This window comes from Leptonotus elevatus, chromosome 8 (assembly GCF_054856555.1).
Source record: "Leptonotus elevatus isolate MCC_2025b chromosome 8, RoL_Lele_1.0, whole genome shotgun sequence".
In the NCBI taxonomy this organism is placed as follows: domain Eukaryota; kingdom Metazoa; phylum Chordata; class Actinopteri; order Syngnathiformes; family Syngnathidae; genus Leptonotus; species Leptonotus elevatus.
Genome location: NC_141246.1, coordinates 7,779,610 through 7,798,817, shown reverse-complemented (window position 1 = coordinate 7,798,817; position 19,208 = coordinate 7,779,610). Strand labels below are relative to the sequence as shown.

Sequence of the window (19,208 nt, the reverse complement as noted above, 5' to 3'; positions counted from 1 at the left end):
AAAGTCATGCAATTAATTACAATTAAAAATTAGGAGCGTCTGGCAATTACAATTATAATTAATTGCATGACTATTAGTTAACTCACAATTAATCACAAATTTGACATCTGTTCTAAATTTACAATAAAAAAAGATTCTAGGTTTCATACTCTTAACAAAAGCGGGGAAAAAATGTAAACTAATAGAAATAGTACAAATGAATATTTGACGTCTATAACCGTCAATGGCAGTGAATGAGTTAATGGTTTAAAAAATGAAGGGAACTGCACACTAGCTGTTTAAATATTTGTTATATGAAAAACAGCTCTAGGCAATGAATATAAAACAAATGAAAAATTGTAAGTATGGTGATAATGGTGACTGCAATTTTAATCACATCCACCAATTACCTTGTCACATTTCCACTCATCACACTCTTTACCGCATACACTAAAGACATACAACTGTATATACAAACTGTCACATCAAATTACAAACACAGTCGTTTACTGTTACACATCTTTAGTTACTTCAATCAGCAGTTCATTCCGCTTGTGTCATGATAAACGTCAGTCAAAAGCCCTAAACAGGAGGAAAGTCTCATCTTGGACAAGATGGACCTCGTGGCTGTTCTGGTGCTGGCTAGCTCGTTCCATCAAGCAGAAGAAGCTTCTGCAATCGATGGATGGTCTCGGCGGGCCCCAAAGCCACCATCATTTCCGCGATGCTTGGTCCTTGCTGTAAGGCCAGGAGAACACAACGGATAAATGAAAACAAACACAAGCAATTCAAAATCCACTTCCTTTGTTTTTTTGCGTTTTGCCACTCTGGCAGCTGAGTCAGTGTAGGAATTCTATTATTGTCATTATAAATGCGCTATTTAAAGGGGACCTATTATGGGAACTGGACTTTTAAGTGCTAGTGGTAAAACAACCCCCCCCCCCCCCCCCCCACACACACACACATTCTAAAAATAATGTGAGGTTTATTGAACATTCTAAGGTATGAATCTGAATGTAAATGGACTGGAGACTAGTCCAGGGTGTACCCCACCTATTGCTTAGACACATAATGAGGATAAGCAGTATAGAAAATTGATGGAAGGATGTCAAAAAAAACAAATAGCACACACACACACAAAAAAAACTCAACTATATTTTGTTCAAATGTGTCAACTTACCTGCAGTCCGCTGAGAGTCAACCTTAAAAGCCTCATCACGTCTCTGTATTTGGTGCCTTTGGCTTGCTTGGCCAACGTCTTTAAATCTTGACTGATTTGATCCACCGCTGCTGCCTTTCCTCGTTCTTCTGCTAACCTGCAAAGCAAAGATATTCACATCACATTGCGAGGGCTGTCTTGCTCTTTAGGCGAAGCTCGCTTACTTGAGTGCCAGCGTGGCGATGTGCCGGGCCTCCGTGGTGAGTGCTGCCACCTGTTGACTGGAGAAGGAAGGACGCACCCACAGGTATGAGTAAGTGGGACTCGCGAGTTCCCGCAGATAGGATATGTGACCCTGCAGAGAAGAAGAGAATACTGTTAATATGACTGGCACAGCAACTCTTGACGTTTTATATTTGCAGTCAATAGTGGTGGGAGCAACTTCCTGTCCAGCAAGACTGCGTGCAAAGAACACACAGTTTACCTTCCGTAAGTGTAGAACCCGCCTGATATTATCCTCATGCAGGACATCTTCATCCGGAATCTCGCCCGTGTAGGCCTGTCGGATTTGTCCCTGCAGATCTTTTATCAGAAAATTGCACTGCCGCTCATCTTCAATGTGATGCTGCAGGTGGATTCTGTGGGGAGAAATAAAACGAGCGTGCCTGTTTTCACATCTCTTATTTGCTGCATGCCAAGTTGTGTGTGGAAAATGGACCTCCCTAATATGTTAATACGTAAATAAAATTCAACTCAATTTGTGTAGAACAAAAGAAATATGAAAATACGAGGGGTGGGAATCTTTGAATGTCTCACGATGCGATTCAGATTTTTGGGTTTATGATTCGATTCAGAATCGATTTTCGATTAAGAACAATTTTTGATTTAAAATGATTGGATTGACAACGAAGTGCAAGGAATTGTAATGATCTACTCCAGTCTGACTCGCTAATGCTAATTAGCGCGCTACTCGCGGCACTTTTATCACTCAAAAGAACGGCTTCACGCAAAAGTTTTTTTATTAGAATAACTTGATCGTGACTTTTTCCTTCTACTCTCTAATGTGGCTACAACTTAACAGTGTATTAGACCGCGTGGAACCACACTGCCCCTCAGTGGCCAAACCGGGTACAACATGAACAGCGCTCCAAATAAAAGGCACACACAGACAAAGGCAAGACAGTATAATATTTTGCTGTTGCTTAAGAAAAGGTCTTGTAAATAATGAAAAAACGCAAAAATTACAGCAACAGTAGTAACTCACCTGTTGAACTCTGGAAGTTTTTCAAGGTCGAGCAAAGCAGAGTGCGTCATGATCTTGGAGGGGTTAAACTCGGAGATCAGCTCATCCAGCGTTCGCCCCACTCGATTGGCTGCCGGGCAAAATTCTAATTTGTTGCCACCAGATGATACCGCAAACGCCACTTGCAATTGTTGCAACGGACAATTTACCACTCACAGCTGAATCCCGAGCCGCAGTTTGTGGTGATGTCCAGCAGGGCCTCTGGCAGGACGCCGTCTCTCTGGAATTTTTGGATGAATATGTCGCCCTGCCTCTTGGATAGTTTGCTACCGTCCTTATTGGTCAGCAGCGGCAGGTGTCCGAAGGCGGGCGGCTGCCATCCAAGGGCGCGGTACATGAGGAGGTGCTTGGAGGTTGAGGTCAACCACTCGGAGCCCCGAAGTACATGGCTGATCCTCATGTAGTGGTCGTCCACTATGTTAGCGAGATGGTAGGTGGGGAAACCGTCTGCTTTGATAACCACGGGGTCGCCTTCCACCTGGCGGGAAGGACAAAAGAACAATGACAACAGGAATCAAACCTGAACGGGATTCTTCAGTGGCCACCAAGGCTTAAACGCGTTTCAACCACGAAATCCATTATTGAGTGGAACCTCATCCACAACACTGATGGAGCCTAAAACCCCTTTTCACACTGCACTTGCTCAGAGTAAAAGGTTGCACCAGTGCTCTACCTGCGCCACCTCATGACGATTCCACCCAACGATAAGATCCTGAAAGGGCTCCACTCCCTCGTCGAGATGGAACCTGATCACATGGGGCGCTCCCTGTTCGAGTTTCTCCTGGACCTGCTCGGAACGAAGGTGTCGACACCGGTTGTCGTACCTGAGGAGGGAGGAAGACAAATGCCTGAATGCCAGAGAAACATTCGTCTTGTCTAAGTGAGTTGGAATGATATGATGGAGCTATAACCTGGGAATCTGTCCTCTCCTCAGGGCTTCTTTTTTGAGCAGCTCCAGCCTCTGGGGGGTGCAGAAACATTGGTAGGCGTGGCCGCTTTCCACTAGCTGCGACGCTGTCTGTCTGTAAAGGTCCAGTCTTTCTGACTGCAGGTACGGACCCAGTGGCCCCCCTCGGACTGGACTTTCATCTGGAGGTATACCTGGAAGACAAAAATCAGACTTGAAAGATCGATTATGTCTGGATTACGTCAGTTTTGCCCTACCTGCCCACTCGAGAATATCTTCTATGGCCTCGGCAGACCCTGGTACCAGCCTGCTTTGATCCGTGTCCTCCAGGCGCAGGACAAACGAGCCTCCGTACTTCTTGGCGAAGATGTAATTGTAAAGAGCTGTGCGGAGGCCTCCAAGGTGCAAGAAACCTGCGAATAATAAGACATCAGTGCGCAGTAATTATCTCAGAGTGTTACTGGGCCTGAATGGAAAAAAAAATGGGTAGATTGCGTCAGGAAGGGCATTTTCCCCAAATGTTTTAATCTTGTGCTGAACAAATACGCCACATATATATAAAATAAAATAAACTAAAACAAACCATTAAAAAAACAAATGCAAAAACTACCTGTATATATCTACTACTACTACTATTACTGACCTCGGAGCAGCTCACTAGTTTTTAGCACTTATAAGAGACTTTACCTGTCGGGCTTGGGGCGAACCTGACCCGAACCTCGCCTCCAGACGTGGTGGCGCATCGTCTGCTGAAGGCGGAGTCGAGCTGGCGTTTAGTCCATACTTTTGTGGTGGCAGCAGGGCTAAGAAAGCCCCCGAAAGCGATCTTCCGTTCCAGGTAACAGCGGCACGTTCTGAGCCACGACCGTGTCATGTTGCTTTTAGTACGTTCTGTGGGTCACAACGGTGACAATAGCGTCAGCTTTAGGTCGGTTAATGTGGCTATCCATACAACTGGGAAAACTCTATTCGGCCATTGAATGCGACGTTTTCTTAAAATGCATTAAATAAAACATTCTAGCCATTTAAAAACATGATTATTTTCACTCTCTTCGCAGACTGCGGAAACGTGCGTGAAAAGTCGAAATGTGATTGGCTGATTTTCTTCTTCGGCAATTCTGGTTTGATGGTCTTTGTTTCGCTACTGCCATCTAGCGTTAAAGTTAATCACTTCACCCTATGCCGACCCTCTTCTTCGTGTTGTTTAACGGCGGTCGCTAACTCAAATAGTGCATTACCGCTACCAAATGATTTGAATAATACTGCTTTGATTAAATCGACAATAACAAAAAAAAAGCATTTTCACATTATTTTATCCAGAAGAAAAAAAAACAAAGAAACATTCTTTTAACCAGTGCTTTTGTCCTCATATACAGTACTGACTGTTTTGTTTTGTTTCTTACACATTTCTCACTGACCATATAACATGTCAGCAGTTGTGTATGAATGTAAAAATAGTGGCAACCTAATTTTTAACTATTGTCAAATTTAGATTAAGTAGGAATTCTGTGATGCTTCTGAAACTGGTTAATGTGAATATATTTTTTTCCCAGTTACAGTTAAAAGAACAAAAAAATCTAGCAAAAAAAGTAGGAAGTACAATAGACATGTTTTTGTTTTTTTTATAGTCAAACAATTCACGTGGCAGGCCAGTTCTGGTCTGTAGGATCCCTCAATTAAACATATTTTTATGGGTACTCCTAAATGCCATAGGATTCAAAACCTCACCTTACAGTCATATTTTTCCAATAAAAGAAGTTGTACTCCTTGTAAGATGCATTTTGATTTAAATATGTTCTTTTTATGGAGCAACAAGAATACAAATCAGTACTTGTAATAATTTAGATTAGATCTTAAACACACTAAATTGTAGCATTAATTAATCCTATTGTTTTCATTTAGTTTACTTCACTCACCTTCACCTTTGAATCTCCTCTGCTGTCTTTGTTTGACGCCTCATACAAACCAGTTTGACCAGATTTTTTGCCACACTGCTGGCATGTGTGCGTGCACGTTAACGGAAAGGCTTAGTCACTTTCTTAGTTTAGCTTCCTTCATGCCTGTGATTAATTATTTCCACTACATTATTTTTCGGCATCGACACTAATTACAGCCTGAAGTCTTTTTGAATATGATGCCAAAAGCTCGGCACATCTGTCTTTGGCCAATTTCACCCATTCCTTGTTTCGCAGCCGCTCTCAAGCTACATGAAGTTGGATGGGGAGTGTCAGCTCAGATCTCTCCAGATAAGAGAGTTCAATCTTTGTCTCATCAGACCGGAGAAAATTTCCTCGTGTGAGAGTCCTTCAGGTGCCTTTTGGCAAACACCAGGTGGGCTGCCGTGTGCCTTTTCCAAAAGAGTGGTTTCTGTCCGGCCACTCCAGCATACAGGCTACAGATCGAGATCTCCTCTCAATTACAGAGTACCACTGGAGTGCTGACAGAGTGCCCACCGGGTTCTTAGTCACCTCCCTGGTTAAGTTCCTTCTGACTAGTACTCTAGGAAGAGTACTGCCTGGTTCAGAACGGCTTCCATTTACGAATGATGAAGGTCATTGTGCTCATTGGAACCTTCAAAGCAGCAGAATTTCATGCTTGGTTGATTCATGAGCTCCATTTTAAGCCTTTTATTTTTGATGAATTTCTTTATGGGGTGTGTAGAATAGAGTATTAGTAGAGGAAACAATTAATTAATTCAATTAACTCATTCACTGCCATTGACAGCTATAGACTTTAAAAAACATTAATTTTAACTATTTCTATTAGTTTAAAAAATGTTCCCCATTTTTGTTAACAATAGTATGAAAACCTAGATTTTTTTTGTACATTTAGAACAGATATAAAATTTGTGATTAATCATGACTTAACTAGTGAAGTCATGCGATTAATTACAATTACAAATTTTAGTCGCCTCATGCCCCTAATTTTTACTAATCTTTTCTTTTAAAACCAAAAAAACATTTAAAATCTTTTTTAATAATTTTTTTTAATGAAATTTTAACGTCTATAGCCGTCAATGGCAGTGAATGAGTTAATGAATAAATTCCATTTTGGAATTAGGCTTCAACAAAACAATGTGTAAAAAAGTGAAGTGGATGCACTAATATATATTATTTTATGATATTTTATTTTATTAGAATTGTTACCGGTCTTACATTCTTACATGCATACCTTTAATCATCTGGAAATACAATACAATTTCAAGCTGCCCCAAATCTTGACCACTCCCACTGTCGACACCTTTTATGTGACTATCCTTGGAGCTCACGGACACACCTGCTTTTTCCGGTGTAAACGCACACGCATGCTGAAGGAACAACGTGATTTGGTAGGACATACATTCTCCTTTTCTTTAACATTGTTTATTGTATCTCCAAGGCAGTCACCCTTATTTTGAATAATATTAGCAGCATAACTTAGTTCTGAGTGATTGTTAGTACCTGGCTCAAGAATAAAAGAAAAATCAAATAAAAAAATATATATTGATAGAAGATTAATCATTAGAGTGAAACTGACAATTTTTATTTAAAAAATAAATATAAAAATACTGTATGTGTTACATTAATAAAATTAAATTACACAATGTTTACTTATTTAAATATGTTACAAAAATGATATTATTATGCCTGCATTTGTTATGTGGTGTCTAATGTACATGCATGTATAAATTAAATAGACAGATTTGCGTTTAAAGTCAAGTATCATTTTTTTTAAGAAAAGTTTTCCTAAAATTGCAATTTAATGTTCATTTTGTGAAATGGGCCTTCACAAAACTTAAGAGCCACATCTGTGTCTGCAGCACAATTATTGCTTTATTTTGGCTTGTAGGTTATTTTGCTCGTAGGTAATGAATGATGGTATAATACATTTGTAAAGGGTGTCATTATTAGGGGTGAACAATTAATCAAATTCAAATCAAGATCACGAGTCCCAATTTTGAAATCGTATTGCCTGCAATTTTGGAAGGGAAAATGCTTCATTTAGGTCACTGTAGGCTTTATTTATGTACAGTATACCCGGTATATATTTTTACATTGATTTAAGGAAGTGCACATATCATTATTTGATGAAACATGAAAAGTGATAGTCGCAAATTTGTCTGCATAACTGTTGTCATCTGATTTATGATTTCCTGACTTATGTTAATGCCACACTTGTTCGGTAGAATTTTGTGAAGTAGTTCGAGTGAACGAGTAAAAGTCCGTGTTTAGTAAGTTAATAACTAACAGCAGTAGATACAAAAAAAAAGTGTCTTTTATAATTAATTCATAGTCCAGCTGCCGTTATTTTAGCACCAGCCTAACCTAAAATACGATGCTAATGCTATTGGGTTATTTTTTTTATAGATAGCACATTTACCCCCCCCCCTCCCCCCCGTCAATGTTTATCTAATCCTGCTAGAATAAACTTGAATAAACACAAGGAACACTTGTCACTATTGACTCTTGCACACAAAAAAATGTGTGTCGCAATAGTGGAATGAGTAATTAGGGTTAGAGAGTGATAATATGGTTAGTCGCGTGAGGTCATTGCTAGTTAGCTATGTTACGATCATAAAAGATGACAACTAACAGGAATTCCTAACAAGATGGCAAAACAAAGAATTGCAGTGACTGGTGAAAAAAGCTAGAAAATTAAATTAAGTGGAAGCTCTTTATGAATTTATGACAATGAGTTGGCCTAATGATGGGAAGGCCGTCGTATGTAACTCGAGCTGCATTCTAGCAAGCTATATGTAACGGCAGCAATATTTAAAGCAACAGGCCACTAATGACGCTTGACGACTCTACACAAAGTCGATCAAGAGTATATAAGCATAAGAAAATGAAGCACCAATGGAAAAGAAGCGACAAAACAAGACAATGTCCAAAATCTGCATATAATTGCTGCTCATTGAAATGCATTGGGGGGGGGGGGGGTGCTGATAAACAAAAATTAGTTTTCTACATAAAATGGGTTAAATGGGGTATTTAAAAAAAACAATAGAAAATGTATAAATATTTTTAAATATCGAAAAATAATAATAAAAAAATGCAAATATGCAAATGCACAAGTGCCAAACCACAAGTATACGGGGGTCCACTATGTTTTTTCCTGTAACCCGTAAATTGCATTGTAAGAAATAAAAGGGCAAAGTCACATTTAAAAAAAAAAACAAGATAGCAAAACTTTTGTTTATTTTTTTTAAATGTGCATATTATCTTCTTATGTCACTCCCATTACATCACAGTGGTTGTCCCCCCCTCCCTTATGATTGTATTGTTGTCTTAAAAACAGATTATCAGAGCTCTTTGTGTTTCTTCTTTAGATGTTGGATGGTGTTGAATTTCAGCATTCTTCTCGCTAATGCAGACGGACAATGTGTTAGACAATTTGCGTAACAATGACGAAGGTCAAGAGTGATTCTGAAATGTATCTGATGGCCACTCCCTGATTTCTATCTGGTGCTCACATGAACCCCATAACACGTCTCACCAGTTTCTTTTATGAAGAATTTAAAAGTGCTGTTATGATCGAATAATTCCAAGGTGGCTACGTCGACCTTGTTGTTAATCAATCTTGCATTTTGCTGCCGTAGTGTCGAGGGTTTCACACGATGTCTCTGCTTCCCTCCCTAGCGACTGCAGCCACATAACCAACCGCACTCATCCTCAAGAGAGCTGCGGCATCATGACATCGGGCCACATTTTCTTGCTGCTTTACCTCCTGTGGGGTAACGTTGGTAAGCGAGGATAAGCGCCAATATGATTGTTTTTGGTTTTTTTTGTTTGTTTTTTGTCAATCTAGCATGCTTTATTTATCACATATACGGTGTATGTATATTTATCGAGATATGTTCAGCCAAAGTTGTTCAGTCAATATTGAGAGGGGAAAAAAATTGGAAGAAAAAATTTCACGTTCAGCCCATGCAGGATCCTGGTCAATCTTCTTTAAATTTTACATTTCAATAGTGGTGAGCAATCAGGGTCAGCAAGGTCTTTTCTTCCGTCCTAAAACACAGCACTGACCTACATTCTCAACTTAAATTTTAATATTGTTACATTTATTTAATATTTTTGGTAGCTTTTATTTTTGCTACACTGCTTCTAATACAGTGGTGCCTTGAGATACAAGTTGAATTTGCTTCTTGACCATGTTTGTATCTCAAAATCTCTGAAATCGTCATTCCCCATTAAAATGAATAGAAATGCCATTAATCCGTTCCAGCACCCCCACCAACAATGAATTTTTTTTAAACATGTTTTTCACTAACGAAAAAATACTCTCAACCGTATTTTACTGTATACAAACCAACAATCATTATTTGCTCTCCACATATTCTGCAAACAGAAAATGCGAGCTAAAAAACACAACTAGCAACATACTGTATGTGTTGTTATTTGTATTGTCTTTCCCCGTTCGTCTAGCTTAATGGCACATTGCTGACATCAACTGATATTGTCCTTCCACTGCAAAGGAAGCCAATGTGAATTGATGGGCGCTGCATGTTGTGAAGTGTGTTGCCGCCATCGATAGCAATGAGGTCTAAAATGCACTTGTGTCTCAAATTTTGCTCATATCTGAAGACAAAAAAAAAAGAAGAATGATGATTGAACATGTTAGTAAAGCCAGTTGTATCTCAAGGCACCACTTTGTCTGTATGCTAAAATTAGATTTTTTTTATTTTTTATTTTAAATCCAATTGGATTTCAGCGTCTTTGTGTTCTGACCGAGGACTTCACAATCAGGTAGTCCTTCAACTATACGGACATTGAACAATGGGATTGTGTTTTTGAATGGCTTTAATTAGAGTCGTTTGGTGAGGATGTATTACAAAAGGAACTGTGCTTAGTTGGTTCTGCTTATTCTCCTGCATTATTAGACAATAGGGAAACTACACAACCAGAAGGCGTCAAACCGTCAAAATATAACATAATGTTATTTCATTTATGTTGTATCCTGAACTTATAAGTCTGTAAATGATGCTGATTGATAAGCACAATAGTTAATTTATGTGGAAGTACAAATATTCAGACTTCAATGTTGTTGTTACTCTCAATCAACCATTCATGTCTCTGTTTTCACCCCCCAACAGGGCCATCTAGTCAACAAAGGTAAGACACCTAAGTGGAAACCAACCGGTTTCTTTTTTTCTAATTCTTTCGAACCCCACTAATATTATTTTTGAATGTCCGTTGTTTCACCTGGCCGATGCAGAGAGGCCACCTGCAACTCGCCTGGCCAGGTGAGTGGATAAAAAGTCTTAGCACATGACACATGAATCATCAAAAGGAAATACATTTTTCTTGTTTTTTTCCTTTCACTCAAGTCATGATTAGGAATAGGATCAAAATGGCTCCACCAAAACTACAAATTGAAACCGGATCGATTGGACATAAAATAAGCATTTGATCCTTTTTCTATTTTTGTTAAGGAACTAGACGCAGCGTCATGCTTCCTCCAGTGTGTGGGCTCGCCTGCGTCAAACACCGGAAAGGATCACATGCGGAATTTGAAAGCAATTCTGGAAGCGGCAATGGATCTTTATACCTTCATGGTAGGCTTGGCCAGAGATTACACCGGCGACAGAATCACTTGCATGTATCTTGAGGAATGTTGGCAAGTTACTATTTATGTTTTCAAAAATTCATCTATGGACCCAAGGGAAGCAAGGGACAATTGCTTTGAGAAAGAAAACTAGAAAAACGTTGCTTAAAGTTAGGCACAGGAGAGAAAAAAAATCTAATATTTGTGATATTAAAAAGTTGAAAATGTGTGAGGAAAACAACTTCACAGATTTATGAGAAAAATTCTAATGTTTGTGTCATTATAAAGTGGCAAATTTGCGAGAAAAAAACTCGTACATTTAGGAGAAAAACACTTGAATATTTGTGATATTTACATTTATGAGAAACAAACTCTCCTTCTTTGAAAACCCGTATGAAAAGTACAAGTTAACAATTTCTTCCACTGTAGGCATTTTGTACACTTGGGAATTGTGACTTGGCACAAACATCCGAGTAGGCAGACTACATGTATTTCTTGCCAATTTCGGAGTTTTTTTCTCGCTAATCTCTGAGTTTATTTCTGGTAAATTTGTGATTTTTTTTTCCCTTTAAAATGTCACAAATATTCTAGTTTTTTTTTTCTCAGACTATTGCCCACCACAGAATATTTCTCTGGTGGCTCTGGTGGACCAGTTTGTTGCTCAATGCTGAATACAAACAGTGTTCATGGCAATAGTTGTGCAGCTGCGGACAGTTACTATACTCTTTTAACCATGGTAACCCAATAACAATGAGCAATCGGGACAAAAAAAACCAAAACGATGTATTTGTGGTGGTTACCTGAGTTCAGTCTTTTATGTTAATCTTTCAAGCAACTCGCCATTTATAGCCAGAAAATGAAAATGACCAACTATGGTTCTTTGGTAATGATGTGTTTTCATTATTTTCTACCAATGTCCTTTTCAGAGGTCCAGTGCGAGAGGAGCGTACATCAGCATGGAGGCAGCCATCTTTTTGGACCCCAATGTGGAGCCTCTCCACAATGAAGCCCTGGTGGAGATGTGGATGGAGGTCAAAGTGACGCCGCTGTTGAAGTCAATCAACAGACACGTCCTGGCCTGCCTCAGCGCCAAGAACTTCAGCTGCTCCACCTACCAAACAATGTACAGTTGTCGTCCATCATGTGACCGAGCTCAACGGCCGCACTTTTTGAATGCTCTGCTCTCTTTCCGCAGAGTGAAGGAACTCAGTCAACATTTCTCTGAGATGATTCCTGCCAGGCAAAAATGGATCTATTCATTCTTCATGTTTCCCTTCCTGTCAAGGAATGGAGTCCCTGGTAATGCTTCACAACCCACCACAATAGATTTGTGATTATGTGTAGATTTAGGAATTGCACCCATTACAAAATGTTAAAGGAATACAATGTCCAGTGAATCTCAGAGAAATATATATAAAGTACTGTCTCGGTTTGTCGTTGCCTCTGTGCAGGTTGCGTGAATCCAAATGAAAGCAGTGAAGACTGGCTGATGAAGAATTTCGGTGCCTTCAGCGTCCACGCGAGAATCTACGACTTGCCAGCACTCAACATGGTTTTCAGCGGCGTGAGTTTTTTTTTTAAAATAAACTTTATGATGGTCACTCTGTTTCTATTCTAAGGGTGGGAAAATGTTGTGCTCAAGGGCCACATTTGATTTGATATGTTGCCCGCCCCGTCCTTTATCATTTCTTTTCGTCTCTTCTCAACACAGCTGGAAGTTCTTCACCTGCTGTCTCCGGCGCAAAAGGCCGAGCTGCTTTTAAGACCCGAGGTGGCGGATTTGACCAACGACTCCCTTTCGCTCATTTTCCAAAGTTTAATGGCAGATGGCCCGCCAGCCCACACCGATTATGGAGGGAACCACAACTGGACCGGGCCCGGTTACCCCAAACTGCCATACAGCCCGTATTTACCTCCATCCCCTCACACAACTCTCAAAGAGGTATATTAACTGCTCCAAAGAATCGAGTAATCCCACTTAATGCAATTAATCCCCCGCCCCACTTCCAGGTGATCCAAGGCATCACAATGGCTATCAAACCCATCACAAGCTTTGTTCATAACTTTGTCGCCTTCACTAAAGAGGTATATTTTTCATTCAGGCACATACTGACTTTATACCGTACAGGTGCATCAATAAATATTTCACATTTCATCTCCCAGAGAGACGCGTCGCAAATAAAAAGCAACACGCTGATGCAGTTTCTGCTCAACTGGACTCTGGCGGAGATGGCAAGTCACCACAGGCCCAATCCGCCACCCGTTGCCCTGGAGGCGCCAAAATTGGACAAAATGGAGGACTGGTACCGACAGGTCGTTCTGCCCGTACTGCGGAAGTTCACCAACGATGAACAATACCTCATGAGTGACCATCTCAGGCTCGCCTTTTACCATGTGTTGTACGTCCCACTAACATTTAAGTCAAAATGCTAGTTCTATCTATCTATCTATCTAGCTAGCTAGCTAGCTAGCTAGCTAGTGATCCATCTATCTTGCTAAGCTAGTTAGCGAGCTAGATTTCATTTTAGCTAGCGATCCATCTATTTTGCTAAACTAGTTAGTGTTGGAAAATCGTTCTTTGTTTTCCCGTGTTCATAATGTTGATTATCAAAATCAGACAATGAGATCGGTGAAATTAGGATTTATTTTCATAAGATTATGGACACATGAGATCGCAGCCAAACGCCGCCATGTTCTCCCTCATCTGTAACGCCCCTCCCACGAGCAAGTCACTAGTATCCTTCCGTGACTCTACAAACCCCTCCCCGTCTTCTTCCACCAATCCTCAGCCGTTCCTCTCCGTCCCAGACAGTCACATGATACATCAATACACATCGCCAAAATGCTCCCCCTCAGTCACAAGATAAAGATTAACGTTGTTTTCAGAGCCAGAAGAGATTCACGTAAAATACAAAGGAATCTAATTAACACATTTGCTTCACCCCCTCACATCAATTTAAATTCTCACAAAGAGTCAGACTGAATAAATTAAAGCAGTTATGTCCACTTCTAAATAGTAATATTATAAATCAAACAGTTATAATTAAATTGATGCACTTCACTATCTATCTAGCTAGCTAGCTAGATCCATCTATCTTGCTAAGCTAGTTAGCGAGCTAGTTTTCATTTTATACAGTCTGTGCCTCATGCCCTTATTTCAGTCATGTTCATGGAGCCTATCCCAGCGGAACTTGGGATAAGGTCGCTAGCCAAGCCAGAACAAGCCAGACAAGGCGCATACAGTACCGTACAAACAAATAACCATTCAAACTATAAGTAAGATAGAAAATGGATGGATGGATATAGGACCTTCAGATGACAGCAGGTTTTATCGTTGTGTTTTTCTATGTATGATGTGATGATGCAAAATGTCCTCCAGCGACTTGGATCACAATGTGGACAATGGACCGGACGATGTCCAGGATGTTTGCAGCGTCACTCTTGATGGCAATCCCTGTGGGGTAATAAATAAATAAATAAATAAAAATAAATAAATAAATAATAATAATAATGATATACATACATATTATTTCTGTTTGTCAAAATTTGTCCTGGTCATCGCCCCACCAGTTGACTGATGCGGTGGGAAACGTGGCACACATCATGCACTGTGCAGCTCGAACCAACCTGACCATGTCTGAGGGGAACGTCATGAGACTGATTTTGGAGCTGACGGAACGTCTCAACTTACTGATACAGGAGTTTGCCACATCTGTGAGTGCAGATGAACCATTCTACTCGACTCAAAATTTACATACTTTTTTTTTTTAATCTAAATGTAGCATCTTCTGGATATGATATTGCTTTATATATACAATGGACCCCCGCATACGTGCTGTTCAGCACCCGCTGATCCCATATTATAGTTTTGTTTTGGTTTTGCATTTTTTTCGGAGATCTCACATTTTTACAGAAACAGCAGAAGCAGAAATGTGTGATTGTAACTAACAATGTAACTTCTTTTTTTTTACAAAGTGGGAGGAATATAAATGCACATCAAATGGAGCAGCACAATGAATCGGATTGCAGCATTAAATCGTGATTCACATACTGTTTAATTCTCCCCACTGTTTTCCTAGTGGACGCGTGTTATTTCTTAACTGCTTCTTTTGTTTTTGCAGAACTTCACAGAGGTGGCATCTGAATTCCATGAGATCTTTAGCGAAGTAGACTCTTCCACGCTTACTGAGGAAAACCTCCAAGATCCAGAATTCATCACCATGTGGTTCCACATCAAGCTGTCACCTCTCCTCCCCTACATACCCATCGACTTGCTCTCCTGCCTGAGCGCCAACAACTTCTCCTGTCCTGCCTATCAAACCCTGTGAGTTTGCCGTTCATTTCCTCTCACTCTGACATGCGGCGGTGTTTTGATATTCTAGGAGGAATCTCTCTTAAATGTTTCTAGTAATAATATTGATCATTTTTCGCTGTGCAGTGTTGCTCTCCTCAGCAAACACTTTAACTACAACTACAACTACTACTACTACGACGACATGGATGCCCATTCAATGCACCGCCAAAACATTTATACGCACTTCATCTACGCCTTCCTGAGGCGTCACAACATGTCCGGTGAGTGAAAAGGAACATTTTGTGCGGATCTGGATTAAGTTTCAACTACAAGAATTCTTTGAACTTCTGTTTAAAAAATTTTTTTTTTATACAATTTTCAAAAAGTGAAATCTCCAATATAAAAATACAGTACTCTTTAAACACTTTAAAATACTACAAACACATTTAAAAACGTTTAATATATTGAGAGAGACCAATTGAAATGGTTATGAGAAATACATTATACAAATTGTGTAACTGTGTACCGTCCCTCTAACCGTTTACACTAAACAAGTCCCATTTTTCCCCAAGCTAACAAACTTAACTTATGATCTCATAATATACATCAGTAATCATGTACATCATAAAATGAACCTACATCCGTTGCATTCTAAATGGAGACATTCAATTTAATCAAATAATCAGCGGGAAAAAAAGAGCCTGAGCTTATAATTTTGAACTTCCTGTTCTTTAATTTCAACTTTACCGTGTTAAACAATAGTGCGTCGCCCCCCATTGGCCGAAAGCACAATTACACCCCAAAACAATAACAATATTGAGTAATTACTAGACAAAAAAGAAGAAGAAGGAAAATATCATGAACCCGCAAGAACAATATTGAGTTATTACTGGATAAAAAAAATAAAATAAAAATCACAAAAAAAGCTTGAACCCACAATGGACGGTTAACTATTCTCACAAAAAGGACAACTTTTGACTACCTTTTTAGTTCTTGGAACTAAAACTACACAGGTGAGATAATATGGTTGCACAAGTGTGCACACCCTCTTATAACTGGCTGCATTCAGAATTAAGCAATTACATTCAAACTCATAGACGGCGTTCACGTTTTATTAAAATTTAACATTGCAGCAAAACTCACGTTTCACGTTCACGTTTCACGTTTGTTCAGTGTCATCTGGGCACGTCGCTTGGTGATTGGCAGACAGTGAATACAATAGCGCATGATCTGCTGTTGACCACAGCTCACACGAAGATTTGCTGCAGGCCCCGCCTCTCAAAGGCACATTTCTAGCATAGAATGCAATGTGTTTTAATTTTAAAAAGTGTGTTTTGTTAAGTCTAAATGGATGGGAGGGGTAAAACTATTACTACAAAAAAAAAACTATAACGGGGTGGTCTGGAATGAATGATGAAATCTTGTGTGTATGTTTTAGATGTGTGTTTCTCAGCCAACAACAGCAAAGAATGGCTGTGGAAGAATTTTGGTTCCTTCTCCGAAGTCGCTAACATCACAGACTTCTACGACCTCAACCCATACTTCTTAGGCGTAAGTCAGGCACATCAGAGCTCAGCCATGCGAAGACCTGATGACCTTTTTCTCTCCGTCGCCTCCCCAGCTGGATGCTCTGGACCAGCTGACTCCAAGACAGACGGCGCAGATGATGCTGCTGCCTCTCCCGACTCCTCCTGAGAAGGATGTCGTCATCCGCGAGGTGTTTGATTACCTATTGGAGTCCCCCGGAGAGAGGAGACTTCAAGAGGTCTTGCATGAACTGATCCTGCTGGCTGCTGAGGTGACTGCTCTTGATGGCTTTAGCAGTATTTCGCAATCAGGAAAGTAAAGCTTATATTGTTGATTTTGCAGGTCCAGCCTCCCTGTGAAGTCTCCAAAACTATGTGAGTAGTTTTTTTTTCTATTTAAATACCTTCTAACTAATTGTGGTTGATTTTTTTTTAACTATATACAAGTATGTTAAATATTAGGGGTTTGCCCAAAAATAGATTTCCATAAGAATCGCGATTCTCATTTAGTACGATTCAGAATCGATTTTAAATGTCCCAAAAATCAATTTTATTAAAATTATTTTATACTGTCTTCCCTTTGTCTGTGTGTGCCTTTATTTGGAGCGCTGTTCATGTTGTACCCAATTTGGCCACTTTGGGGCAGTGTGGTTCCACACGGTCTGATACACTGTTAAGTTGTAGCCACATTAGAGAGTAGAAGGGAAAAGTCACGATCAAATTATTCCAATAAAAGTTGTTTTTTTTGCAGTGTGGAGCCGTTCTTTTGAGGGATAAAAGTGCCGTGAGTAGCCCGCTAATTAGCATTAGCGAGTCAGACTGGAGTAGATCATTACAATTCCTTGCACATCTATAGATTGAAGCAAAAATCATTGTCAATCAAATCATTTTGAATCAAAAATCGTTCTCAATCGATTATGAATCGAATCGCAGACCCAAAAATCGGAATCGAATCGTGAGACATTTAAAGATTCCCACCCTTAGTAAATATCACAATCACGTTTTAAACATATATTATTAATTATGTTTGAAGAAATATTTTCGATACAAATGATTTAATAAAATGATGGAGCACCTATCAAATCATCAATTCAATTTTTTTTTATCTAATGTTTTTTTTTAGCACATCACTGAGTTTGCTATTAAATGAAATTTTTATTATTTGTGTGATACTTTTTCAGTCTTGAGCAGCTGCAAAGAGTCATCGTGTCCGTGCCTCCTGACATGGAGTTTCTCATTCGGGAGAAAGTGGACCAACTCATCCAATCTACACCAGAAGGTAGAGAAAACTTCCTCTCGGGCACATATACTGTATTACATTCACTGCGTGAGAAAATCTCATTAATAATATTGTTGTTTTTAGTAATAAATAGTGCAGCAGCAAACTTGAAAGTTTGATGATTATTTTTTGTTTCTCTCCTAGAATGTGTGCCTGACAACATCAATGTGAGGTTTCCGCTAACCACAACTACAATGACTTTATTGTATTTCCGAAACTTTAACCTGCTTTGTTCTTTCACAGTGCTTAAATATCCAGATCAATGGTAAGATGTATTTTAAAAATTCACAAATTTGTCTCTCAAAGGCAATGCAATAAATCGCACACAGTGCATTTTAAAACATTGCAACGCAAAGTAAATTTTAAGTACAGTAAGAGACGCATTGATAGAATGTTTTTCCCTGGCGATGTCACTTGTTGCTAGGCAGAGTTCAGAGGGGACAAGAGGAAAAAAAATGCATTGGCAGTTTATCAGTCAGCAGTCAGAGCCCTTATCAGGCCTGTAAAATGGTTAGAATTGTCAATGCAGTGGTCCCCAACCAGAGGCCCACGGCCCAGTATCTGTCCCCGGGCCTTTTGGTACTGCCGCACAGATTTGTTTTTGACATCCACAGTTAATAATTCAGCTTCTTTGCAACTTTACAGCAACTGATGTCTGTAAGGAAACCAACAGGTATGTTGTAAAATAAATACCTTAAGTTTCCACGCTGTGTGCCTTAACTCACTTCACTGCCATTGACGACTATAAACGTCAAAAATGTATTTGAACTATTTCTATTAATTCCAAAAAAAAAAAAATCCACTTTTGTTAACCAAAGTATGAAAACCTAGTTTTTTTTTTCTTTTATTGTACATTTAGAACAGTAGTGAGTTAAGTCATGCGATTAAGTACGATTTAAAAATATATATATAATGAATGTATGGCAGTGAATGAGTTAATTGTCTTCCTAATGTGCTAATCATGCAGCTCCGACCTTCATTTGGCCTTGAGCACATCTGCGGACGTCCCGTGCAACTTTACCCTGGAAGAATACGCTTGCGCACAGGTGGCCTTTTATGTTCTAAGTTGGGGCTTGGTTGGTTTTCAAGTCAAGGCACCGCTGTATTTTTTTCCATTAAATTGTATTATTAATTACAAACATTTCCAGTCTCTCGTTGGCTCAGTGGTTGGTCAGAAAAAACAATGTTGGTACATATATACATTATATATAAATTTGATTTACAATTTGACCCA

At 39.4% G+C, this 19,208-nt stretch overlaps 2 protein-coding genes across 2 annotated transcripts in view; one reads left to right on the top strand and one right to left on the bottom strand.

Annotated features, from left to right (window-relative positions):
* Positions 1–343: 343 nt before the first annotated feature.
* ears2 (glutamyl-tRNA synthetase 2, mitochondrial) lies at positions 344–4,416 on the bottom strand. The gene is made up of 10 exons (XM_086083850.1): positions 4,036–4,416; positions 3,606–3,761; positions 3,353–3,542; positions 3,115–3,265; positions 2,598–2,919; positions 2,403–2,511; positions 1,623–1,776; positions 1,363–1,493; positions 1,160–1,295; positions 344–717 (listed from the first exon to the last, which is right to left on the bottom strand). Exons 1-10 carry the CDS (start codon positions 4,220–4,222, stop codon positions 622–624), a joined length of 1,632 nt encoding a protein of 543 aa, XP_085939976.1. The 5' UTR covers positions 4,223–4,416; the 3' UTR covers positions 344–621.
* Positions 4,417–6,613: 2,197 nt separating this feature from the next.
* LOC147169562 (uncharacterized) overlaps positions 6,614–19,208 on the top strand; it is a 37,644-nt gene continuing 25,049 nt past the window's right edge. The window contains exons 1-23 of the mRNA XM_086082173.1: positions 6,614–6,676; positions 8,967–9,070; positions 10,424–10,442; positions 10,546–10,573; positions 10,763–10,885; positions 11,802–11,998; positions 12,071–12,174; positions 12,327–12,439; positions 12,587–12,817; positions 12,886–12,960; positions 13,039–13,274; positions 14,255–14,336; positions 14,446–14,589; positions 14,997–15,199; positions 15,314–15,450; positions 16,608–16,720; positions 16,791–16,967; positions 17,039–17,070; positions 17,877–17,974; positions 18,119–18,141; positions 18,218–18,239; positions 18,620–18,647; positions 18,942–19,020. Coding sequence (XP_085938299.1) covers positions 9,019–9,070; positions 10,424–10,442; positions 10,546–10,573; positions 10,763–10,885; positions 11,802–11,998; positions 12,071–12,174; positions 12,327–12,439; positions 12,587–12,817; positions 12,886–12,960; positions 13,039–13,274; positions 14,255–14,336; positions 14,446–14,589; positions 14,997–15,199; positions 15,314–15,450; positions 16,608–16,720; positions 16,791–16,967; positions 17,039–17,070; positions 17,877–17,974; positions 18,119–18,141; positions 18,218–18,239; positions 18,620–18,647; positions 18,942–19,020 — 2,316 coding nt within the window. The 5' untranslated portion in view covers positions 6,614–6,676; positions 8,967–9,018. The remainder of the gene's footprint in view (positions 6,677–8,966; positions 9,071–10,423; positions 10,443–10,545; positions 10,574–10,762; positions 10,886–11,801; positions 11,999–12,070; positions 12,175–12,326; positions 12,440–12,586; positions 12,818–12,885; positions 12,961–13,038; positions 13,275–14,254; positions 14,337–14,445; positions 14,590–14,996; positions 15,200–15,313; positions 15,451–16,607; positions 16,721–16,790; positions 16,968–17,038; positions 17,071–17,876; positions 17,975–18,118; positions 18,142–18,217; positions 18,240–18,619; positions 18,648–18,941; positions 19,021–19,208) is intronic.